This window comes from Archocentrus centrarchus, chromosome 6 (genome assembly GCF_007364275.1).
Source record: "Archocentrus centrarchus isolate MPI-CPG fArcCen1 chromosome 6, fArcCen1, whole genome shotgun sequence".
Classification (NCBI taxonomy): Eukaryota; Metazoa; Chordata; class Actinopteri; order Cichliformes; family Cichlidae; genus Archocentrus; species Archocentrus centrarchus.
In genome coordinates, this window is record NC_044351.1 from 31,519,305 (window position 1) to 31,545,474 (window position 26,170).

Genomic DNA, 26,170 nt, shown 5'->3' on the forward strand with positions numbered 1-26,170 from the left:
AGCGGCTGGTACTTAGCGCCTGCCGTCTCGTCTCTGTTTCAGGAGCGGTGCCAATGTGTACATCGAGTAAACGAAAGAAAGACGACAGAGAGGGCTCTTGTGTTTATTACCGCGCCACACATTCACCTATTTCTCCGTGGTGAACTGAAGGATATTTCTTCCGAGGTAAGCGGGTGTGCCGCAGCGAGTGAAACATCAGATTTTCGAGTGGAGTGGTGTCGGCGAAAACAACAGCCCCGCTGTAGCAGACGTTAGCTTCCTTCATTAGCGCCGTGCTAATATTGCTGGCTGTTAGCTAGCCTTGTCTACGGTTTGTCTTCTGGCTTGACCTTTTAAATGCCACTTGTCTGCAGTGTTTAATGGGTTGACATGAACAGTGAGCAAACGTTGTTGTTAATGTTTACTAAAAGGCGTGTGGGGGGGAATGGTAGGACACGGTTTCTTAGTATGTTCACACTTGCTAAGCTAACAAGTCACCGACTCAGCTAGCTAGTAAGCTGTGGGATACTGCTTTACGGCAAGACGAGGCCTTGTGTGCCTGTAGTGGAAACTGTTTGCTGGGATACGCTGTTGTCTGGCTTGCGAGACAAGGCCGTTTTGCTTCCAAAGTAGGTTACAGAGGGTCAACAGAAACTCATCGTGGCATTGTTTTGTGTAGCGCCGTTGTTGGCATAACCTGGTCTTGTTGCGGCTGTGGCGGAAGGGATGACTAATGTTTACTCCAAGTAAAGGCTGTAGTCTCTGTTTAACCTGTCTATTATAGGACGAGTGAATGTCAGCTCTTGGTAGTTATTGATTATTTAAAGGCTCTAATCGCCTTCGTTACACGTTCACTGCAGTCTGCATTGCATGAGCAGTTGTTAAACAGATCGCATAATCGTTAACGTAGACACCTGTAGATGAGTTATGAATTAGGCTGTAGGCAAATATCTAATGGCATTACAGTATGACCTTCCGGGAGAGCCAGTGCTCTATCTTACAAGACCTCTACTCAGGTTGGATGGCTGAGGTCAGTAAAATAAGTCATACCATTATTTATGTAGTACTTTTCATGCACACATGGAGCCCATAGGCCCTCACAGAGTAAGATGAAATAAAACAAAAATCAATCTATATTAACAACAGAACACAGACCTCCAACCTCTGAAGTGATGAACATGTGTTCATCACTGCTTGAAACAGTATTTGACATTTTACAGTTGGCAGTCTGCTCAGATGCAGGGTCTCATTAACTTGAGATGCAAATTATTGGAAGTACATGAGCTAGATAGAAAAATACAGGCTTTTCAGCATGTTCCAAACACAAGAATTTCAGGGCATTGATTGGAGGGAAAAGCCTGTTCCACTGGTTGTTAATAATTGTGATTGCAATACAGCTTTTAATAACTGTAACTTGTATTTAAATGTCTGGTGCAAAGATGTGGTTGATTTCAGTTCATTTAAATCTCCCCCCTCCTTGAAAACCAGACACTAGTTGCGAGTTCTGTATTGCACCTTTTTTAAAACACTTGTTAACACACGCTTATTTTGCTGCTGTGAAACCATACCAAAGAGCATCAATTCTTGACAAATTATGTTCTTGCTTAAAACTGAACACAAAATCAAAGGGACCCTTTTTCTGTCTAAGACCTTACGCATCTGCATGCTCTCAACTGTTTTAACTAGTTCTGGTTGATGTTGGGTGCAAAAGGTTGTCTAGCTATAACATGTGCCTTTCGGTAACATGTCACCCTGACTGCACTTAGAGGAAAGCAAAAAAAAACAAAAAAAAAAAAACCGCATGTACACATCTAGTATATGATCCTGAGCAAAGGATTGGCTGCTTGGTTCTTGCCCACTGTGACAGTAAAGTGTTGGTTGTCTGAAAATGCAGCAGTAGAGATGAACTTGTTTTGACCCAAGGGTTTTCCATAGCTTTTAGAGAGGCTTAGTCACTTGGTAATGTAGCCACCAGGGTGGTTTTCATATGTGGATGAAAGCTGACAGATGCCAAGATGAAGGGGATTTATGTCATTGATAGGAAAGACTCATCATTGTTAAATCCTCAAGCTCATTAAAATGCAAGAAAATAAAGACTTTCCTTTTTAATATGTTTTACCCACTGTAGTAACTGTAGTAACATCTTGAACGGTCTTGTTTATTCTGACCAACAGAAATTTAAAAAAAAATATTTTTTTTAAACATTACATTTATCATATCTCCAATGCAGTATTTGCTCTCAGTGGAATAGCATTTACAGTTTAAGGTTAGGCAGTGTGTCAAAACCACCAACCACTATGCAGCAATCAGTGTTTGCTAAAACACTGACAGAGGTGGGTGTGCAGCCAATCCCTCCCACCCCAGCATGCACGCATGCTTGTTGATGAAAAGGATTACAAAATCACCTATATGGGATTATTTTTGATTTTTAAAGTGGATATAAATCTGCAAGCTGTAGGACCTAACTAAAGAAATCAGAAGAAGGATAGCTTTGCAGCGTCTAAATAAGCACACAATGTAGGGGTAATGCATTCTTTTGAATGATTGAGGAAAGGCTGTGTAACTTATGGCAGTTAGTTTACCCAGTAAGGGCTCTGCTTTTTGGCTCTGAAAATTGTCAGACACTGGAATAGAGACTTCCACACTGGTGCTTTGTTTTACAGTACTTGTCATGGGCCCTACAGTGCCATGTTTCCACTACACTACATTCGCTGTTCATACATGATGTTTGTCAGTGTTTGTGTGTAATTCTCAGCTTTAGCTTAACGTAAGCAAGTACCACCTTGTTTAATTCTACCAGTTGCCTTTAAGTTTAGTCTTTAATTAGGGCCCGAGCACGAACTGTGCGAAGGCCCTATTGTAATTGCTTCGTTTATTATTATTTTTTTTTTTTTTTTTTTTATTATTATTATTCAGGCAAATGAATTGGCTTTTTGGGGGCTTTATCATATTCAAAAACTCATGAAACTTTGCACATGCGTCACACCTGGTGAAAATTTAAGTATTTTAATGGGCTCGGGCAAGGGCGCGCCCAAATGGCTCGCTAGCGCCCCCTAAACTGGAGCCCCACCGCTGTGTTTCACGTACATGAATGAAACTTCATACACATCTATATCATGTCCAGGCGCACAAAAAATCCTCTTGGAGCCATGCCCTAAACCCAACAGGAAGTCCGCCATTTTGAATTAATTATGCAAATTTGGCGATTTGCAGCCCTCACACTTTTTCTAATAACTCAGAGGTTTTAGACGTTATCATCTTCATATTTGGTTTGTCTAACCTACACCCCCAGGGGAATCTAAATCTCGAAAATGGTGAGTTTTTGCCAAAGGGGAGGGGTCCTTATGCCCCTTTGAACTTTGATCATTCGCCATGAAATTTTGATTGCCTCTCATTCATACCTACATGATCCCATGTGCATCAAACTTCTCCAGTAGGATGAGGGTGCCCCCCTGAACACATACATATGACAATATTTAATATCAGTCGCAGCGCCACCTAGTGGGAACAGGAAATGTCATATTTTACACTTGGAGGTCCAGCTCCAAGGTGGTTTAGCAGAACCATCTCAAATTTCACCTGGAAAGCCTTAAGAAGTTGGACTTACTGTGTTTTCAAAACTGTGAGTTTTTGACAAAAGGGCGTGACCCTTATGGGACGGCAAATTTCGATGATTCGCCATGAACACAAAAATGGCTGTAACTCAAAGCCAACTTGCCCAATCTGGCTCAAACTTCAGTGGTGTGATAAGCATGCTGCCCTGAACACACTCATATGCATAAAGTCCGTAAACGTTAGAGCGCCGCCTAGTGGCAGCTCGGAATATCTTAAAATAGCAAGTTTTTTGAGTAGCCCCGGAGCTACGTTTTATCTACATGTATGAAAATGTACATGCTCATGTAGCATACTAAGACGTACAAAAAACTCTCTTGGACCCATACCCTAAACCCTACAGGAAGTCGGCCATCTTCAATTGAAGGTGTCAATTTTTGCGATTTCCACGCCTGCTATTTGAACGAACTTGTCCTAGGGCATTTCACCCAGTGACACCAAAATGGCTCCAGATCATCTACACAAGTAGCCCATCAAAAGTTATTCAGGGTTTTGTAGAATATTGAACGGTGTTGCCATGGCAACCCTCTGAATTTGGACTTTTTTCAATTTCAAATTCACAGAGATTCTAAACATCAGCCCCTGGGCTGTGCTTTCTCTATGTACCTGAAAATGTGCCTGCTGATGTAAGATGCTAACATCTACAAAAAACTCTCTTGGACCGATAGCCCAAACCCAACAGGAAGTCAGCCACGTTTACTTTAAAGTGTCATTTTTGCAGCATTTTTCGCCTTTTTCAGGCCTTTTTGCCTCAACTCCTCCTAGGGCATTTGACCCAGTGAGACCAAAATGGCTCCAGATCATCCACACAAGTAGCCCATCAAAAGATATTCATGGTTTTGTAGAATATTGAACGGTGTTGCCGTAGCAACCCTCTGAATTTGGACTATTTTTCCATTTCAGGCCCAGATAGGTTCTAAACATCAGCCCCAGGGCAGTGCTTGGTCTGTGTACCTGAAATCGTGCATGCTGAAGTAACATCCTAACACGTACAAAAAAGTCTCTTGGACCGATAGCCGAAATCCAACAGGAAGCCTGACATGTTCTAATTAAGGTGTCATTTTTGCAGCATTTTTCACATTTTTCAGGCCTGCTATTTGAATCATCTTCTACTACAGCTTTTCATCCAGTCACACCAAAATGGCTCCAGATCATCTACACAAGTAGCCCATCAAAAGATATTCATGGTTTTGTAGAATATTGAACGGTGTTGCCGTAGCAACCCTCTAAATGTGGGATTTTACTCATATACCACAGTGCACCAAATTGTTACATCTCTGACATACATTGTCCGATCTGCCTCAAACTTCACAGGCTTAATGGGAGGGTAAGGGAGACCGGACACACCCCTCTATCAGCTTTGTTTCACACTCATAACGCCACCTAGTGGCAACAGGAAATCAGTAGGACACTGATACTCATCATCCTATGGTCATTACAGTTTCATTGATGGCTGCAGGCATTACATAGAGCATTGTGACATATTAATTAGTGGGCACTCACCGACGCCACCTAGTGGAAGCGGGAGACGATCGACGCGAAGTACGGCTAGCCTGCTGAGCCGTCAGCAGCCGGGTGAGCCAGCTACTCTCTCGTCTGCGAGAACCTCCGAGCGCGGTTCGGCTGGAGCGTGCCACGGGTCGACGCGCGGCTTGGCTGGAGCGCGCCAGGGGTCGACGCGCGCCGGGTGCGAGGGCCCGCTCATCGCCGCTTGCGGCTTTAATTGCTGTTGTATTTGAGTTCTGTGCTGATGACAGTGTAACCACATATGTGTGCTCATAGTCAGGGTTGGAGGGGCTGCTTGTGCTGATGGTTTCACATGTCTGCAGAATCACCCCTGTGAATTTAGTTTCCCACAGACTTTCCTTAGGTAAGCCACCCAGCTATATTTGCAGACACGATCTGCAATCGATACTTGAAAGGTCAATTGCTGTTGACTAGCTTATCCCAGTTACTTTTATTTGCAGCGTTTCCCAAATAACACCTTTTTCAAAAGGGTATAAAGTGTGTGCAGGCCTTCTTTCAAGCCTCCTTTTGTCAGGCTGTATTATGTTATGATGCTTGCTGTGCTTGAGCAGACTGACCCTGGCTCACCATGGTGTTGTCTTGCTGGGAAACACTGGTTTGTTCCATCACTGTGCTTGAATCTAAAAAGATGATGTGCATTTAATGTGCCTGTTCTCTTTTGAGCATTTTGGCCAATTGGTTTCATCAGCATCACATTCCCCCTATTATTCAGAAAGCTTAGCTGACTTGTCTTGTATTTGAAATTCATTTGGTCCATCTGAGCTGCCCGTCTCCTTCTGTTGCTTCTCTTGCTGTCACCTGACTACCTGTGTGCTTGTGCATGCATGCATGGGTGTCGCATGGCACAAGAGACTGGAATTTTTTTTTTTTTTTTCTTTAAGTGAAGTGTCTTTACCAGTTTGACAGCAAGGGTGGATGTGAGATGTATAACACAAATACCAAGTTCACTAAATGCATGTGGAGTTTGACGACGAGAGGGTGCACTTTGATTGTATTTATTCTGTTGAAGTGTGTGCAGACAGGATTGTGTCTGTGACTTAGCTTGTCAAGAGACCTTTGCATGTTCTACTATGTTGGCACAACATTAGCAGCCCATGCTCAGTAAAACACAAGAGTGACAGCTGTTCCTGTCCAGCCTAATACTGGAGGTGTGTTTGTGCGTGGATGAGCGTGTGTGTGTGTGTGTGTGTGTGTGTGAAAGAGAAGCAGAGAGACAGAAGTGACTCACTGGCTCTGTAACAGTGAGGTAATTCTAGATCTGCTACTAATGCCAAAGGGAGTCCCTGCTTGCTTTATCTCTGTGTGTATTTCTATGCAAGATGCTAACACACAAGGTAGGTGTCTGTGTGTGTGTGTGTGTGTGTGTGTGTGTGTGTGTGTGTGTGTGTGTGTGTGTGTGTGTATGTATTTGGTTTTGACTCTGACTTGATATCCCTGTTCTGTGTGGCTTCTCCATGGTAACAAGCTGCTAGGCTGCATTGTTCCTCAGTTGTTTTTCCTGCCATGGAAAAGAGCCAACTGTTGACCGGGTCTGGATTTTCAAATCGGTCCACTCCACTGAGATGAATGACTTCTATAGCGTTGTGCAGTCAAACTGCTGTTGCTTGGCTGGGTTTAAAAAAAAAAAAAAGTCAGTCCAATCAGGCTGTGCACTGGAAACAGTGAGGAGTGATAACCCAGGGTGTCATGTGAAATTATTCAGCAGCCTAAATGCATTAGCACTACAAACAGTTGTACTGCTAAGTGAGATTAATGGTTTAGCAAGCTATGTTGAGCATTGAAGTCAGTTTTCAGTGCGACGATGATTCCTCACATTTTTATCTGCCTAGATCACTGTGTTAACTTACACTTAACACGAAACCTTGTTCAGGGGGAGGTTATTGTCTGTGTTTAAAGATTGTCTGTAAACACCACATTTTAATTTTGTTTCTTTCAGATATACAAAACTTGTATAGATTTCCAAAACATTTATGTGTAACTATTTGAGTCCTTACTAAGATATGACAATGCAGTTTAAAAACAATCTTGTTTTATTCTGACAGCAAGATGTGGATTACTTGTTTAGGCTCTACCCGACTGCTTGGATCAGTTGGTTGTTGTGAATTGCCAACGGGGAAGTTGCGGAGTGCCCTCTGGTGGGGAAAAAAACTATGCAATATCAACACAGCATGGTTAAAGGGTGTTTCTATTGTCTCTCCTTTTATTTTCATTTATGTGTTATATCAATATGATTTTTATTATTGCTAAATGGCTAATATCAACTGTCAGGGCCAAATTATCATTCATTCGCAATGAAATGATATACGTGCAATTAGGATTCTCTGCGTTTGATATATGCAACCTGTTGCGGCCGCCTTGCCTACCTTCACTGAATGAAGGCATGCTATAAAGTTCCGGCAGAATGAATTGCATACATACACTGATCAAGCATAACCTTATGGCCACTGACCGGTGAAGTGAAGAGCACCGATTATCTCTTCGTCATGGCACCTGTTGTTGGGTGGGATATATTAGGCAACAAGTGAACTCTTTGGAATATGTCCCAATTCAGGGCCTGAATCAGAATCAGAATCTCAGAATCAGAATCTTTATTGTCATTGTACACAGAAGTTGCACAACGAAATTTAAAATGCATTCCTTTTTAGGTGCCTCAGACAATAAATAATAAAATAATAACAGTGCACAATAGTAAATTAAATTAACAGACGAATCTAGCCCCAATACACACACCAACGCACGCACACAGTCAGCACTACCACCCCACATCACTGTCCAAACCACACAGAGTTCAGTTCAATGATAGCCCTGGCATAAAAGCTGTTCCTCAGTCTGTTTGTTCTGGCCTTCATTGTCCTGAAACGTCTGCCTGATGGCAGTAGCTGAAACAAGGAGTGTCCAGGGTGTGAGGGGTCCTGGAGGATGTTCTGTGCCCTCCTCTGGCAGCGGGCATTGAACAGTTCCTGGAGGGAGGGCAGGGGACAGCCTATGATCTTTTGAGCCGTGTTGATGATTCGCTGGAGTGTTTTCCTGTCTGCTGCTGTGCAGCTGTTGAACCACACGCACAGACAGTAGGTCAGGATGCTCTCTACACAGCAACGGTAGAAGGACACCAGCAGATTCTGGGTCAGATAGTTGCTCCTAAGAACCCTCAGGAAATGCAGTCTCTGTTGGGCCTTCCTGACAATGCTGGTCGTATTGATACTCCAGGTCAAATCATCCTGCAGATGTACTCCCAGGAACCTAAAATCTGAAACCAGCTCCACTTCATCCCCCTCGATGAACAGAGGTTGAATGACATGTGTTGTCCTCCTAAAGTCTACTACCATCTCCTTTGTCTTAGTGGTGTTCAGGATCAAGTTATTCTCACTGCACCACCTTGACAGCCGCTGCACCTCGTCCCGGTATGCTGACTCATCCCCGCCTGATATGAGCCCCACCACAGTGGTGTCATCCGCAAACTTAATGATGCAGTTACTGGCATGTATGGAGGTGCAGTCATGTGTGTAGAGGGTGAAGAGTAGGGGACTCAGCACACAGCCCTGTGGAGAGCCGGTGCTGAGGCTGATGGCTGAAGAGAGGTGGGGACCTACTCTTACCCTCTGGGAACGATCTGTCAGGAAGTCCTTGATCCAAAGACAGGTGGAGCGTGGTATCCCCAGATCTGACAGTTTAGTCACCAGTCTGCCAGGAAGGATGGTGTTAAACGCCGAGCTGAAGTCCACAAAGAGCAGCCGAGCGTAGTTCCCCCCCTGCTCCAGGTGAGAGAAGGCAGAGTGGAGGGCCGTGGCAATGGCGTCCTCTGTGGACCGGTTGGCTCTGTAGGCAAACTGGTGGGGGTCTAGTCTGGGGGAGAGACTGGAGATGACGTGAGCCCGGACAAGCTTTTCAAAGCACTTCATAACAATTGGTGTGAGTGCTACTGGCCTGTAGTCATTCAAACCTCTGATAGTGTTCTTCTTGGGGATGGGGACGATAATGGAGGACTTCAGGCAGGAAGGGACAGCAGCCTGGCTCAGGGACTGGTTAAAAATGCTGGTAAAAATACCAGCCAGCTGAGCCGCACAGACCTTCAGTATCCGTCCAGAGACACCATCGGGCCCCACAGCTTTCCTGGGGTTCACAGTTTCCAGCATACGCCTCACCTCTTGCTCTTGCAGCCTGAGGATGCTGCTGCTGCCTGCTGAGGGATGTTGGATGGCTGTCTCTGATTGCTGTACCTCAAAGCGTGCAAAGAAGCTGTTCAGCTCCTCTGCCAGATTGATGTTACGCTGATCAACTAACAGGCTGGGTTTGTAGTTTAAAATATGCCGAACCCCTTGCCACACCTGCCTGAAGTCGTGGCTCTGGAAACAGTCCTCAATCCTCCTCTTATACACAGCCTTGGCCTCCCTGATGCCCCTCTTCAGGTTGGCTCTGGCAGCGCTGTAAAGCGCCCCATCACCAGCTCTGAAGGCGATGTTCCTTTCTCTGAGTAAGCTCTGCACCTTTCCATTCATCCATGGCTTTCTATTTGGAAAAACCCGGATATTCTTGTCCACAGTTACAGTGTCGGTGCAGAACTTGATGTAGTCCAGAACAGCCGAGGTGTACTGCTCCAGGTCCTGGTGCTTGAATACGTCCCAGTCTGTTGTTTCAAAGCAGTCCTGCAGCTGTTGAGAGGCACCTTCAGGCCAGGTCTGAACAGTCTTAGATGTAGAAAGAGCAGTTTTGCTGAGGGGGGTGTATGCTGGAATCATAAGCAGGGACAGATGGTCTGACTGGCCCAGATGTGGCAGTGGCACAGCCCTGAAACCCAGCTTGATGTTAGAGTAGACTTTATCCAGTGTGTTGTTCCCTCTTGTAGGGCATTTAACATGCTGATGGAACTTGGGTAGAACAGTCTTTAAATCGACATGGTTAAAGTCTCCTGCAATGATGTGTACAGCCTCAGGATATCTGCTCTGTTGACTGCAAACCGTGTCATGTAAGAGACTAACAGCCGAGTTAGCATTAGCATCAGGGGGAAGATAAACAACAGTGATCAAAACAGCTGTAAACTCACGGGGCAGATAGATGGGCCTGCATTTAACAGTCATGTACTCCAGGTCCGGGGAGCAGTGGCTGTTCACAGTCATACTGTCTGTACACCAGCTGTTGTTTACATACAAGCACACACCCCCTCCTCTGCTCTTACCGGAGGTCCGCATTCTATCATGCCGGTGCGTTGTCCTGCCGGCTAGCTCGATGGCTGCATCAGGAATGGATGAATGAAGCCAGGTCTTCATTCATCTTTCAATCTTTCTAAGACTGCATTTTAAGGCCAATTGCATCACAGCCAGGCAACAAAGACTGTCTCATTTTGAAGGTGCCTACAGATGCAGCTGATAGGTTCAGATCATTTTAAAAACTCAGAGAACAAACACACAACTCTTTTGAACTTGCGCAAGGAGGAGAGATCCGTTCCTTGAACTCAGCTCGCGGCTGAGCGGAAGTTATCTGTCCTGCCGAACTGCTTCCTGCGCAGCGCTTTTATTCGGATTTTCACAATAAGATCACGTGGGTTACATCAAACACAGTTTACAGCATGTAATAAACAACATTCTTGGCTTTTTCCTTACCATATATGGTCGTAAGCATACTGTGACATGTGCGCATGTAACATGGCGTATACGAGACACGTATCCTATATGTGTTCTCTGCAGGCTGAGAGCAGCCTGCAGGTAACTACACCTTCCTTTGTAAGAAATACCACCACGTGTTCCCATTTCGAACATAAAAACAACAGTATCATATGTACAAAGAACAACTTATAGAAAATATACAAACAGAAGATATGATAATTTATGATAAACAGAATGGAATTTATACCATAACTCCAACACAGCCTTCTTTTCCCCGGATTTGAAAGACAGGTTGGGTGTATCCTTCGTGCTCTACTGTATCCCATGATTCATTGCAAGTTGAAGCCAGTTGTGGGAATGGCAAAGGAGAGCGGCCAAAAGGTTTGCAATATTACGGTTTCTGTGACACAAAATAAACTCTTACAACGTTTCAGGCGAGAATGTAGATGTGTAAACTTCAAACGTCTGTTCTATTTGGCAAGATATTGCTTAATTGCTACCTAGTACCTGATTGCCCGGCACTGCACTTTGCTGAGGTGCCGTCGCATCAGGCTGAGAATTTCCGATGTTGGCTACTGAATCAGATCGCTGTCGTCACAGTTGGGTAGAATCCTGAGATATGACGGCTAGTAGGCCATCCCATTTAACAGCTGCTCACTTCCAGGGTTAGAAGGATGCAGCCCCAGATTTGGGACACACCCTTTGTCATCAAAGTTGATGTGTTAGAAGCAGGAGTGGACAAGCATAAGGTTTTGAGCGAGTTTGACAAGGGCCAAATTGGGATGGCTAGATGACTGAGTCAGAGCATCTCCAAAACTGCAGCTCTTGTGGGGTGTTCCTGGTCTGTAGTGGTCAGCATCGATCACAAGTGATCCAAGGAAGGAACAGTGGTGAACCAACGACAGGCCCATGTCCACGCTAACACCTGTCACCCACTGAAAGCACCCCCAATGGGCACGTGAGCATCAGAACTGGACCACAAAGCAATGGAAGAAGGTGGCCTTTTACATCACATGGATGCCTCGATGGGTCAGGACTGTTTTGGCAGCAAAAGGGGACCAACACAACATTAGGCAGGTGGTCATAATGTTGTTAGTGTGTGTGTTAGTGTTGCCTTGCTCTGTATGTTTTTGAAATATATTCTGTATATCTTTGTCACCCATTCCTATTTGAAGTAGGTGGTACTCAGTTTTGTGCAGAAGAGTGAAATAACACATCAGAGGTTCCTTTTTTTTTATGTGAGCACTGATGCTGAAATGGAGAAAGTTGATAACCCCTGTGGTGATACCAGTTATCTCTGGCCGCTTTTCCACCAACAGGGTGCCAGGGCCAGTATTTGAAACGTTCAGCAGTTCAACTCGGGCCCTGCAAGCTAGCTGGTCTCGAACCAAGAAAGTGTGATGAAAGCGGCAGAAGGGCGTGACGCTGCCATCTCAACATCAAGTTTTCTACCATATTACATGTGTATTACATGAGAAAAGTGAAGCGATTTTCACAGCTGTGAATTAGGTTGGGCTCTAAGGCTGAACTTGCTGCTTTGTATCAGTTCATATCACAGATAAAAGGACGAAAAGTGTGTACTTGTCGTCTTGCTCATAATCACTGTGTTTACCTCTGTGCTGCACACAGATGCTGCAGAAGTTTTGGTTGGACCGTAAAATGTGTTTGCAGCACAAAAAAGGGGAGCGTGTTCTCCAACGTTTGTGCCCTTCGGCTTCCGTGTCCAGACGAGGACCCGCCCACACTCGTACGTAAAGGAGCAGTTCACAGAAACGCGGTGGAAACGCAGGCCTTAAGCGTTTTGCCGGTTCATTGAAATTGACACCAGCACTGGCACCTTGGCGGTGGAAAAGTACCATCTGACTGGGGTTTTAGGTTTTTTTTTTTTTTTTTTTTTTAAAAAGCTAGCTAACACAAAGAAAACCTGGCTATGAATTTTGTCCTTGTCGTGAAAATGTAGTTGTGGTATGGTAATATTGTTCGTTCTCCTTTCTCCTCTAATTTTGACAAAGACCAGAGAATTCTAACTTCGGCATCTAATTCTATATGCCAAAATTTTAAGGGCACATCTTTGACAGGTCGTGTGATATTTCATATAATTTTCAAATGAAGACTTGAGGCAAGTAGCTTGGTTTTTAAGCCACTTGGATTGTGGTAGAACAAATTGGACCGTGTAAGGAAAGGACAGCAGGTGTCATTTCATATGGAAATGTAGGCTTGTGCTTTACTCAACCCTACCCTGTCTTACAACTCCTTGCCAAGGCATGCTTTTTACATCTCCAGCACATTGGGCTTGTTTCTCTCAGTTCATTGATGTGCTATTGGCATGACAAAATGCAGAAATCTGCATTACTGAAGGATGTTTAAGATGTAAATGGTTTCTCTCTCTTCCCTCCCTCTTTCCGTCCTCGCCTCTGTAGCCCCCTGGCTGTAAGTGATGAAGTATTTGGGTCGCTAGTGATGAACTGCTGCCTGGTCCAGATGGCTCATTGTTGTGTATATATTGCCCTTGCCCCTTTTAATAACACAATTAAGGCATTGGCTACTGTCACTAGCTCTGTTTTATAGCTCACAGTGTGCATGCATGTCACAGCGGGCTCTCTTTGTGCCTGTATTTCTTCTGCTGCTGCCAAGTTCTGACTGCATTTGGTTTATATTGTCTGGCGATAATGCAAACAGATGTGGTGTAACGATTGTGAAAAGAACACAGCAGAGGGAGTACGGCAGTGCCTCATGTCTTCCTTGTAGTTGAGTCAGTATTGTCCAAAGGAGAGGAAATAAGACAAGAAAACCATTAAAACATTATTGAAATGTATTCAGTGACATTCTCAGCAATAGGTAAGCTATAGTGCTCACTGTAGAGATAAATAGTTGGTCAGTAAATCAAGGTGTCTGTGGGTCCTTTAAAAATGCACTAATTTGAATTTTAGGTCTTTAAAATATCTTGAATACAATTTTAATCAGTCTTTTAAAGTTACATTAACATTGGTCATGCTTTAATCACTAATGCAAATTGTGCAACCTGGTAAATTAACAGAGCACACCTAGGTAGTGTGTAGTGTGCAGCTCATTATGTGAGATAGAAGCCACAGTTCGGTGAACCAAACTGTGAACGGATCACATGGTTATTGTACCAAATTTTTAAAAAATGGATCTAAATTTCTGTCTGTTTTAACCCTCTGCATCCCATAGCAGTCCCACCGGCCTTCTTGCATTTTCCCCCTAACAGCTGTGGCCAGCTGGCATTTCTACTACTGTTTGTGTATAAAGTTTTTGAAAACACTATATTTTGACATAATTTTAATAATATCAACACGTTTTTTGTTTTTTTATTCCAGATTTATTGATATGTGTTAATTAAATATTTTACATTTTTACTCCCAAGTCCCCTCAAATGCTCTGGCTGGCGTATATATAGTGAGCGCAGACTATAAGGTCACTGCTTACCTCATGAAGCATCTGCATCTGTTTACTCTGGAGGAGGCTGTAAAAAAGTCTGAAACGAGTCGATGAGTCATAGAGGCTCACTTCTGTCCAATCACTCATCGCAGATGAAATGATTGCTTTGCTCGTGTGTTCATAAATTCAGTCAGCTATCTAATGATGGTTACTTTTAGTCTTTAAACCCTGTTGTCATAACTTGGTTAATTTTGTGTGCGGACTGTAAGCTACTAGCATACATAGGTGAGGTGAAGAGCAGAAGAGCAGACTATCAAACTATGCATTCCATTCCTTTTATGTGCTACACAAGATATTTAAACCATTTTGTTTGAGCTTTGGCTCTTATTTGCAAGACTTTCTGCATCTCTGGCTACAGTCAGTCCAGGAAAGGTACAGCAAAGGGTGGATGTGACTGTGAAACCACAGGCTCATTGGTGAACCATTTGTCACAAATTGTTACAGTGATCATGCCCTCAATAATCCTCCTTCCTGAAACTTGGAATGACTAAAAATGTACAAAAAGCACTTAATGTTTTATTCAGAATGACCCAAAGTGAGCAACTGAGCCCATAAATTCAGGGCTGTTCTGTCATAGACTTCTACAGGACCTGAAGTCTTTTTGCAACCACAGTTATTGCCTGATTGGGCTGAAGGGACATGTCCTTCCTGGCCACAGTATTCAAATATGGTAGGGAAACATGCGGCTCCACAATCAGTGGCTGCTCCAATGCATTTTTAATCAATTTTTAAGTTTATGAGAAAGTATAAATTTATTGAATGTAATTACACACTAATCTGTGTATATTTGAGTACACTATCCTTTTTCATTATTAAATAACCTAAAAAAAAAAATTACTTTTTTTTTTTTTTTTTTTTACTTTTTTTTAAACTAAACTCTGTCATTTATCATGGAGTGCGGCTGGTTTGTTCTTCCAAATTTTAGTCCCTATTAAACTCAAGCACTGAAAAGTGAAAATTTAAAGGTTTTCATACTACAAATTAGGTATGCACTCTAGACAGTACTTCCAGTCACAGCTCATACTGTATACAGCAGTCATTCTCCATCATCGCTGGCAGTATCGCCAACAACGATGGTGGCTTGAAGCACTGAATTCCAGTGAGTCATCATGTTTGGGGGCAGTAGCATCTGTGTTTAGAGCTGTCCATATGGGATTGGATCACCTAAGACTCATTTGAGTGCTGCATGTAAACGGGCCAGTGTCTCCCTGTGCCTGTGCACTAAGCTAGCTATCACTTTCTCTCCTGCTGACAGACAGATTGCGGCTCAGTGATATTTTGGTTTTTACTTGTGCTTCTCTTCTTGGTTGGCTCAGTTATGTGTATATGTGTTTAAAGAGAGAATGTGATCCTGTATGTGTGTGTGTGTGTGTGTGTGTGTGTGTGTGTGTGCAGGGGGAGAAAATTGACTGTCAGACATGGATTTAAAAAACTTCTTGTAAGTAAAAAGTAAACATTTGACTCATTTGAGTTGCAAAGTGCGTTACATTGTTTGAATCTGCAACGTTTGACAAATCTAGTGTTAAAGTATTTAATGTTATGCGTAGATCTACTGCGCTGTGGCAAACAATGTGAGGGGGGAAAGTCGATAGAAAAACAGAATGAAGAGAAAAGGCGGTGAGAAAGTGAGGTATGGTGTCAATGAGGGCAGCTGGTGGTACAGCCTGCAGCCAGACAAGGCTGAAATCTGAGACTTGCTCAACCACAGAGCCAGTGGAAGGGAGGGGGCAGAGAGAAAGAAACACAAATGGGAGGGGGAGGGAGAGAGGGAGAGAAAGTCCATCCAAAAGAAGGGAAGCAAAATATGCAGGCTTGAGGTAGGCAAAAATGTAGAATTGTACGGTGTATGCAGACTGTCTGGGGTAAATAAAACTTGTCAAGCATCAAATGTTTGTGCTGTGGAGGAGAAAGGGTTATGTGTTTGGGTAGGGAGTTGTCAGGGGAGAACATGGAAGGGTGTGAGTGAGCATGCTCTGTTTGGACTGACATTGGATGATGGCTTAGCTTTGCTCTCTCTTTTGCCCAAATGCACCCAGCAGCAGTGACACCAACCACACTCACGGGGACGGAGAGAGAGAGAGAGCGTCGCTCAGAGGAGAAAAAGTCAGGGAGGGAGTGACTTTATTTGGGACTTTTTCTTTCTTTCCTTCCTTCGCAAGCCTTATCTTAGGAAAACAAAGCCCTGTTTGTTTTTTGGTTGTTTTTTTTTTTTTTTTTCCTTGTAACTCATGTACTCTGGACAGGATTTGTTGTTCATCAAAACCAACCATCTTTTTTTGGCTGTGGGAAATGCGCATCTCTTTTCTCCTGTGAACCTTAGAACGTGGTTTTTGGAAGTGTGTGTGTGTATGTATGTGTGTGTGTGTATGCCTGTTAGAAGCTGCAGTGGTGCAGTGCCAAACAGTTCCTGAAAATTTGGCACCAGGAGAAACAAAGGTGGAACCTGCTAAAGGATAATTATCCAGTGTTGGAGAAGCGCTACCATAAGTTGGCTGAACTGCCGCATGTTGCCGTCTGTTCCTGGAGTGCCTGATTAGGAAAAATGAGGGAGTGGCAGGCTGACCACACACCAGCAGACTGCTTACAGACTTAATTTTCAAGGTTTTAATTTTAACAGAAAACAAATCCTGAGTGTTTTTTTTTGTTTGTTTTTTTAGTTTTTTTTTTTAAGTCCCACAGCATAAACACTCGGTGACCTGCTTGTTTTTTGGTTTTTGGTTTTGTTTTTCTCTCATTTCCAGACTTGGCCACTTTGTTGTGCCATCCCCTCTGAGCACTCATTTTACCAGCTATTAAGGATCACTTTGTGGCTGCTTGGACACAGCTCTTTCTTTCATTCCAGCTTACCCTGGACCCTCATGAACTTATGCTTCCTAAATGGGTGAGCAGGAGAAGGAAATATGATCCTGTGTTTTGTCGTGTGTTTTGGGGAGCAGTAACACTGCATGGTTTCCATGGAAAAGGCCAGAGAAATATGGCACAAAGGGGTTGTATAAATGCTTTACCTCTATGTCTGTGGTACAAGTGAAATCGAAGCCGGCTAGTGTAGCGCTGCAAGCTCCACCCTGGAACTCCTTGCTCAGACTCTTCTCATGTGTAGGCACAAGGAGCGTGCACAGGACTAAAGGTATTAAATTGAAAATGATAAAACACTTGAAATTGCACTAATTTCTTTCCCCCATCATCAGCTCAATGTCTTTTCTGCAGCTGTCCTTGTATCTGCAGCCTAAGGATTTGTATATTCCTGAGCGCAGTCCAGTTGTAGCTTTGTTAGCATCAAGCTGACAATTTGATTCTTTCTGTACGGGGAGCTTAGCTGGCAAAAAAGTCTTCTGTATGTTGTGACAGAATGTGTGGTGAATAGCTTCTATGTGGGTGATTACAGAGGAGCCTTTAAGCAGGCGCTGCTGGCATGCATTGTGAATTACACTGTATGGTGTGTATGAAAACTTAGAGTGGGCCATGGCTTGAGAACAAAGAATGGCATATTTGTTGAAGCCCAGTTTGTTTTCTGCCTCCCCCTCTACTCGTGTTCTCGTGTTTTCCCGCCTGTGTCTCATGCCTTCTTTTTTTGTATCTTCCTTTACCCTCCCTGTTTATCACCCAGAGCCCTGATTCTCTGTATACTTAAACTGGATTCAGTGTGCAGTGTCTGTTAGCTTCTTTTGTGGAGCACGTTTTGCTTTAGGTTGTCCTGTTGTAGTCATCTGTGCATGAGGTGCTGTATAGTTTTTGAATTTATGGGCTTTTGTGTAAAACGAGCTGCTTTAAAGATGCTGCAGATTAACCTGGATGAGATGAGATGAGATGCCCAGTAGTAGTGCTTCTTTCCTCTCAGATTTTGTCAGTTTTTCTTCCTGGAGATTAGTGTTCGCTGTGAAAGTCAGAAACATTATTTGTACAAAGAAGTAAATTTGACTTTCTATTCTAACATGTTTGATAAGAATTGGATCCCTATTAAATGTTTCATAAGTAGAAATACAAACTCATCCAAATCTATGTTCGTTCTCTGCATAATGAATGCTTTTAATGTGTATTCATCCATCCATTTACTTGCATCCAGTAATCAGTGAGAGAAATCAGATTTGCCAAGTCTGCAACAGCAACTTGAGGTCCAGAGCTTGGTAATGTTAGTTTTTAATGTTCTGACACTTTTGTATAGTCACAGCCTCATATTTTTAGTCATGACCATGCTTGAATATTAATAACTGACGGAAAGTCTCATTGCACAACAAGCAAACAAATGTTAATATTTATCTTTTTCAAATTTTCCAACTACAAACTCAGTTAAATCATGCAGGTACAAGCTGTTTAGGAAATACTCTTGTCCATTCAGTTTGCTTGCTGTGTTTTGTTTTAAAACTGTTTAAAGATGGGGAAACTAGTGGTTTGCTTCTGTTGATAATGTAAACATATTGCATTAATTACAGTTCCTGTCCAAAACTTTTAATGCCACTGAATGTGAACACTTCTAAATATGTGTGTGCTGAATACTTGGGTTCGGTTATTTAGCATCTGTCACTTTAGAAATGCCCTGTGGAGTATGTTGGAGCACTTTTGTGGTTTGCAATGCCTTTTTATTTGCTTGTTTCAAGAGAGCTCATTTAACAGTTTCTCTGATGTAATATAAAATGCAGCAGGTGGAGAAGTGATGAGAGGCCATCAGTGAGCATCACACAAGCTTGAAAGTGTGCTAAAATAAAGCAAATTAACACTGAGGCTGCATCAGTATTGTTCAACAATACCAGTATTAATTTTGTCATGATATAAAAGTCTCTCTTTTTTTTTTTTTTTTTTTTTTTTTAACCATGATATCATTGCTGTAGCAACGCTATGCATTTACATTCCCTAGGGTGAACAATGAGATGAACCCAGGCATGTCTGAGAACAAGAACAATGATTTAGTACTTTTTAAACTTCAACAACCTAAAACAAAGCACAGTACTTTGCCAAAATATGCTGGAAAATTGTTCCCACTGAAGGTTGAAGAGGCAATGCTAGCAGGTGGTGATGTGTGACCCAGAAGTAAACAAATGACTCCTCCAAGCATTGCTGGAGCACGTGCTAGTTGCACTTCATAATTCAAGAAGAGCAAACAGTGGATGGATATTACTGACGTGGTAAATTGGTGGTTATTAAGTGACTATTCTGCAGGCTTCTGAAGAGTTTCAAGGTTAAGTTACTTTAGTTATTGTTAAACTGTTATTTTATACTTAAATTTTTGAGGGAAATCCATCCTACTTTTCGATATAGTGTCGTCACTGCTATTGCGCTATAATGCTGCTGCTCCTGGCACCGTGTTTTAAGGACTGACACTTCAAATTAGGTAGTTTGTCATCAATGTCAGTATTTCATCATGAATGACAGATGTGCAATATATATTAAGGGCAGAATGATATTTTCTCAGGCTGATGGCAGCTGTGTTGTGAAATGTACATAGGTGCACATCAGAACCAAATCAAGGATCAGTTTAGGCAGCTTGCAGTCACCTCTGTAGAGGATCAAAATATGACCCTGACAATAGTTGCATATCAGAGTAAGAATACACGGAGGCAGCTTTGTCTCCTTTTATGATTCATAAATAAATGCTGGGGGAAAAATGTGGAGTGGGCAGAAAGCACAGGGGAATTAATGATTTTCGGAGGTCTCGTGCTAATGTACAGTGTATTAGCAGCACAGTGAGTGGCTTTAAATGCCTTGAAAGGTTGGTTGTAGTCTATAGAAGTGCACATGAGTAGTGCCCCTCCTGATCTCCTATAGCTGGCTGGCACCATGGTGATGACTGACATTTAAAAACTGGTCTATCATGAAAGAAATCAGCTCTAACTCATGTGGGGACTGACCTGAGCATGTTATTAAACATTGTGAGAAAAAGCCAGGCTTCACACTAGCCAGTGAAGTGTGTGTGTGTATAATTTGTTGTACTTTAGTTGGTTTTTAGTAGGAACACTGCTACAGTGGTATTGGTCTGAACCAGTATTCCTCTGACTTTGCTTTTCTAAGTTGTGTGTTTACCCCCCCCCTCTTCTTTTTCAGAGGTCCCCACATTTCAGGAGGAGACGAAAGCCTTATTTGGAAATCTTATGGACGAAGGTGTGTATTTTAGGGATCCCCCCCCCCCCCCCCCCCCCCCCCCCCCCCGCCCTTTTCATTTCTTCCCCTGTTCATCGACAGTTATATAGTACTTATACCAGTTTTCAGCAGGCTTTTTAACCATATCTCTGTCCTGATTCCTTTTGTAGTCCTAGCTATGGGGTGAGTTGTTTCCTATTTGGGAGTTTGGTGCTCTTAATTTACTTCACTTGGACAGCACCTAACACCATAATTGTCTTGTGCAGCACATGGAGGGGTGTGCAAGATGACTTTCATTTCGCCTTTTTTGTCAAATGTGTTTACGCTGCTGTGTGATTGACTATTTTTCTAAACAGAAAATTGCATATCCTTTCCCTTTATGCTTCTCCTGAGCACCACAGGCTGTGCGCAGTCATTGTTTGTCTGTTCTTTCTGTCATCCCTGTCTCCACCCTCTTGACACAGCGCAGTATCTCTCTCTATCTGGTTAGCTGACTCACTGTTTCTGTCTCCTCAGTCTCTTTGCACACGCAGTTTTACCTCCTTCGCACACCTTTTGCTGCACCCTTCTTGGTAATGTATAGTTTTGTTATAAAGGATCTCTGGCAAAGAGTCATCCTGAATGATCTGGTAGCAGTCTTCAGTGTCCACAGTGGAAAACTGTAAAGCTCAGAAGTAAATTTAAGCTGTAAAAGCCATTTCTAAGCCACTTGCTAACAACAAAAGGGTGCTGGGCCCTGCTTGTCTATTCTTTACCTCTTTATCTTGACAGCATCACCTCCTTGGCCTCTCATGTGTCAGCTAACAAGTGATGCTATGTTTATCCCTACACACTCTGGACATGTTGCAGCTTGTTATATCCTTATATGCTCCAGACCTATTGTTGCACTTTGAGCTAGCCAACATTTTTATCATAATTAATGTTCGAGGCGGGAAACTACAAAAGAGAACAATTCAGTGTTCCTTAAACTGTTTTGTTGGTGGCATTCTTCTATAACAGTACCCCTAAATCAACACAAGATACAATTCCTGTACTTGTACTGGGATTGTGTGGCAGCTCTGTTTCAGCTGCTAGACTATAAAACCCTCCCCCTCCCTTTCCTGGCCCCCTGGTTGTGGTCCAGTGATGATCTATTTCAGTAAAGTATGTTGAGCCATACGTTAGTTCTGTTCAGTAGTGCAGCCAGTATTCTTCGGTAAGCTGGTGCTGCAGTGTACTCTTGTGTGACAGAAGTACCAATCAGCCACACCCTAAGCACACAGACTTCCTTTCACAGAAGCACAGCTGGTAGTTGGTCTCTACATTTACAAAAGTAATAAGTTAATGGGTGTCATTTTTTTTTTTTTTTTTTTTTTTTTTTTCTTTCCCCCCCGTCTTCCCTCTCCTAAACGCATCAGCACACATGAGCACATCTAAGTGCATGGTATGGGGCAGTTGTCAGCGAACTGAACGGATGCTAAACTTACAAAAAATGTTTTCTACAATGCGTAGTTGGTGTTGATGGAGGGGGGGGGGGGAATTAATTCCCTGAATAATGTAATGTTTTATTTAAATACAATACAAAAGTTTTATACATTTCTAATTCATCTACAGCAAATGACTCTCCAGTTGTGATGAAACTATTGTCTTCAAGCTATATAAGCCAAGTTAGTGACACTACCCCCGGTGCTGGGTATTTCAGTCTTGCCCTTGCCAAGTATAATGTTCTGAGCTAATTTGGTTTCACTGTTCCTAGTTCTGCTGCTAGCATGCTAGCCAGCTAAGAAGTTCTATTAATAGCTGCTAAGGCAGTATCTCAATCACAGCAGATGTTTGCAGGCAGGCAGGCACAGGGAGCACCAGCTAATACTGCCTCTGATTAGATCCAGTTTTTTACCTCTGCACATGGCATGAGTGTGTGCATGCAGACAAGATTTACCCTAGCAGGCCTGGCTACTGGCAGTGCTGCCAGCTACTAAGCTAGACATAAGAGGGACGCTTACGCAAGTAATGTTGGCATAAATAAAAGCATCACATTCGGTACTCATGAGTACAGGGTTACGCCAAATCATCTCGCAGGAAGGACACTGTCAGCAGGAAGTCACAAATGCGTATAAGCTGATAAGACTTCCTCCACCTGAAGTAGTTATTACTGTTAAAACACAGGTTTCCAGTGCCGTTTGTGTGTATGTCAGCAAAATTATGCATAAACTAAAAAGCTGAATTTTATGATACTTGGAGAGCTGGAGCTTGTGTAAAGAAAGAATTCGTTCAATCTTGTCTGGCTCGGAAATCACATACTAGAGCAATGGCATTGGTGGAGGACAGTGTCCAAGTGATCTTTTTAATTTGATTTTTCTAAAGGTTTTCAAAAGTTGCTGGCCGTTATTAGTTGTCTTTGTATCACCATCAAAGGGAGAGAAGAGGAAGTCCTTCCCTTTTTGTAAAAACAAGGGCTGAAATGATGTAATCAAACATCATAATTCATTTGCAAAATGGAGGTAAGTTGCCCAGGAAGAACTCAGAAGACCGCCTGTGATGGCCTCTGGCTCAGCTACAGCAGCAGCTGAGTATGTTTTCTTTACTCTGTTTTTGAAATTGTTAAATTTGTGCTAAGTTAGGTGAATTGAGCAGTCATGACGAAAGCTTTGGCAGCACTTTGCTGGTGGGTGTTAATTTCCCAGCTGTTTTGTCTGTCTACATATTGCTGTGGTGTCTCACTGCTCGACTCTCCCCTCTCGTCTTCACCTCCCACACATACTGTCTCTTCTCCGCATTGTTCCTCTGTGTTCTGGGCCTCCCTGTGCTGCCTCTGTCTGTAGATAGGGCTATAAAAAGAATGAACCTTGCCAGGGAGCAGAGTAGGTGATGTATTCTACCCAAACCACTGTACTGCCCTGAAAACTACTGACCTCAGAAACATCCTTCTTATCCTCCCCTTTTGTTTGTTTGTTTTTTATTTCCACCCTGCTGCATCCAATCATTTTATCTAGACACTCCCTTGTTCTGGTCAGTTTAAAACTTTAGAGGTAACATGGATTCTGTGCACGACTCTTGTATTGCGTGATTTCCGACATTGCTGTGTCTCTCCACCTTTCCACCACCTCCACCTTTTTATTTATTTATTTTTTTTCTTAAATCACCCCTTTCCTTCAACCCTTAACACACAGCTGTCCTCCTGCCCATCACATTAGGCTGCCTGTTCTCTATCCTTTTTCTCTGCCTCACAGGCCATCCCATCCTTAACCGCAAACCTGTTACCAAGGCAACTGCACAGCATGATGGGGAAACATCCGTGCCACACACCACATCTGAGTTCACTTTACTGTCTGGTTGTTATTTATTTAAAGTGACAGAAAATCCACGTAGCTGGCTTCTTGCAGGGTTGACAGTAGTAGTGACAGAATACAGCTGTTCTCTTCCTATGGTATAGAGTTTTTAAAGTATGACAGAAACTATAACATTTTTTTTTCTTCCTTTTACTGCATGCCAAAGAAAGATGATTTTATTCCCCCCATAAAAATCAGTCCGAAAATTTGCAGACCCTCCAGAGCTTACATCAGTTATACAAATGAGGAATTGTAGTAGAATGAAAAGTATCCAGAGATTGATCCAAGTGGGTAATCATTGTTACAGTGAGGAAATAAAGCTCTCTGGTATTGGCTCGCTTTGTGTGTTACAGGGGATTTAACTATGAAGTGTTTTGTTTCTGAAGATTAAACATTGAGTGTACTGCAAGTGTAATATGCACAGGATTGGGGCTAGCTGTGACAGCGATAAAGATGAGTCAGAGACGAGAGAAAAGATTAGCTCAGCATGTAGCCGTACATCATCATGCAAGCTCCAAAGTGTGGCTAGAGAACGCAACAGGAGGAAAGAAGCTAAATTTCCTCCTGATCTGTTCATCAGATCCCAAACTGAGGAGCATTTTTAGACTTGCTGACACGGAATTAAATGACCACTCGCTAACGATGATAATGATGATCATAATTTCACAGAATTTAAACTGCTTCAGTTATTTGTAACACTGTCTGGAGACCCATCTGTTACTCTGCTGACTTGTCCTCTAAGGGTAACAGCCAATTTTTCAGAGCTTTCAGTGTTAGCTAGCAGGCCGAGACTTCCCGTTTTGTCCAGAGATCAGTGTTTATAAACTTGGATAAATAAAGGGGGTGTCTAAAAAGCTACATCACAATCAGACTATAGCCAGCAGTTTGCATTGCTGCAAACTACATCCCTTTTATTTCCACACAGACTGTTTACGTTCGTGCAACCAAAGACATGATTGTTCAATAGAGCTGTCTACAAGTGGACTACCACTGGACTGCAAACCCAAACTAGAAAGCTTCCTGTGACAGGAATCTAGTCTCCTGCCAACAGATTGAGATATATATATAAATAAAATTCACTATTCATAATATAAATTGTATAATAATGCATTTAAACTAATATAAACTATAAATATTCACATTAGACAGATTGTCATGAAGATGCATAAAGAGACATTGCATCACAAAATATTTAACATTAGATCAACATTAAAGGTTCCATATTTTACAACTTACCAGAATGTATATTTCAATTTTCAGCCCCAAATACCACACAGATCTTTTTTTCTTTTTTTCTTTCTTTTTTTTTTTTTTTTAAATGTGGGAGCTATGCTTGTATACCCCTGGTTTGGAGGGTTTGGAGCTCCATTTCTAACCCTCTGTTTGTGTCTGTACCTTTTAAATTGACCTTGAACAGCTGCTGCACCCGCCCCCTTTCAGGAAGAGGTCTGTGAGTGATGGAGAAGAGCTTATTTAGTATGTTATCTATGCCATCGCACAGCTACCTATACAGACCTGGATGAGGCACTCAGGGGCTTCTGACTTTCTCTCTGAGGGATAACTTTACTTTTAAATACAGCCCAACTCTCAGCACAACTTATGTGAGTGAAGAGTTTGTAACATGTAAGATTTTTATTTTTTATTTTTATTTATTTATTTTTGTTTTGTTTTATAAAAAAAGCAAACACTTAAAAAAATAAAATAAAAAGGGATTCCAGCGGTGGAGAGCATTTTCTCGGCAAATGTCTCGAGTTTGCAGTGATAGCATTTTTTCCTTCGTTCTTTTCCCCACCCCCTCAGTTGTTAATGGGCCATGTTTAAAATCAATGTCTTAGTCATTCTGTTGTCTGACAGGAAAGGATAATGTGTAGGTGATAGATCTATTCTGAATTCATCTGTATTAAAGTGAAGTGTGTAACAAGTAGCTGTTTACACCCATTTACTTCACTCCTAACAGAAAGCCAAGCTCAGCTGGCTTTCTGTTATCTGCACTGAAGCACATAAAGCCACATGAACATGGAGGGGCGCACAAAGTGCTTCTCTGGTTTTAAATTGATCTTTAAAATCTGCACAATTGACACTCTTCCCTCAGCATTTAATTTTTGCCATGCATATGCAGTCAGAGCTAATAATTACATTAGCTGTATTAGTCCTGCAAGGAAACAACAGCGTGGTCCTCTTTATGTGAGGACATCATCAGTGTCGTCACGCAACCCTTTTTTTTTTTTTTTTTTTTTTGCCAAAGTCGTCAGGTTTCTCTCATTAAGCCATCGCACTCCACTGACAAAACAACCAGGAAAGTGGCTTCAGTTCCTTGTCACAAAGAGCACTCATTTATTCACAAGGGGTCACCACAGTGGCTGGAGCTGCATATTTGGCACAGATTTTGACGCCAGATGCCCTTCCTGATGGATCCCTCCCAGGGATTTGACTCCTCCCCGTCTCAAACCAAGGATCTTTCACATGTTAGGCAAATGTGTTAATCACTACACTTCCTACATGTAAGGGAAAAATTCTCACTAGCTTGTAAAGCTGGAAGGTGTTGCCTAAGATGGAGCAACGCTGCCACTGAACAATTTCAGATTTTCACTTGAAGTTTATTAAAAAAAAAAA

At 42.6% G+C, this 26,170-nt stretch overlaps 1 protein-coding gene across 3 annotated transcripts in view; it reads left to right on the forward strand.

The window, feature by feature from the left end:
- siah1 (siah E3 ubiquitin protein ligase 1) overlaps positions 1-26,170 on the forward strand; it is a 31,379-nt gene continuing 5,209 nt past the window's right edge. For 2 of the 3 annotated variants that reach the window (XM_030731830.1, XM_030731828.1), the window contains exons 1-2: positions 1-165; positions 20,214-20,270. In XM_030731830.1, the coding sequence (XP_030587690.1) occupies positions 20,261-20,270 (10 nt within the window). In that variant the 5' untranslated portion in view covers positions 1-165; positions 20,214-20,260. The remainder of the gene's footprint in view (positions 166-20,213; positions 20,271-26,170) is intronic. The other variant, XM_030731829.1, reaches the window with a different exon arrangement.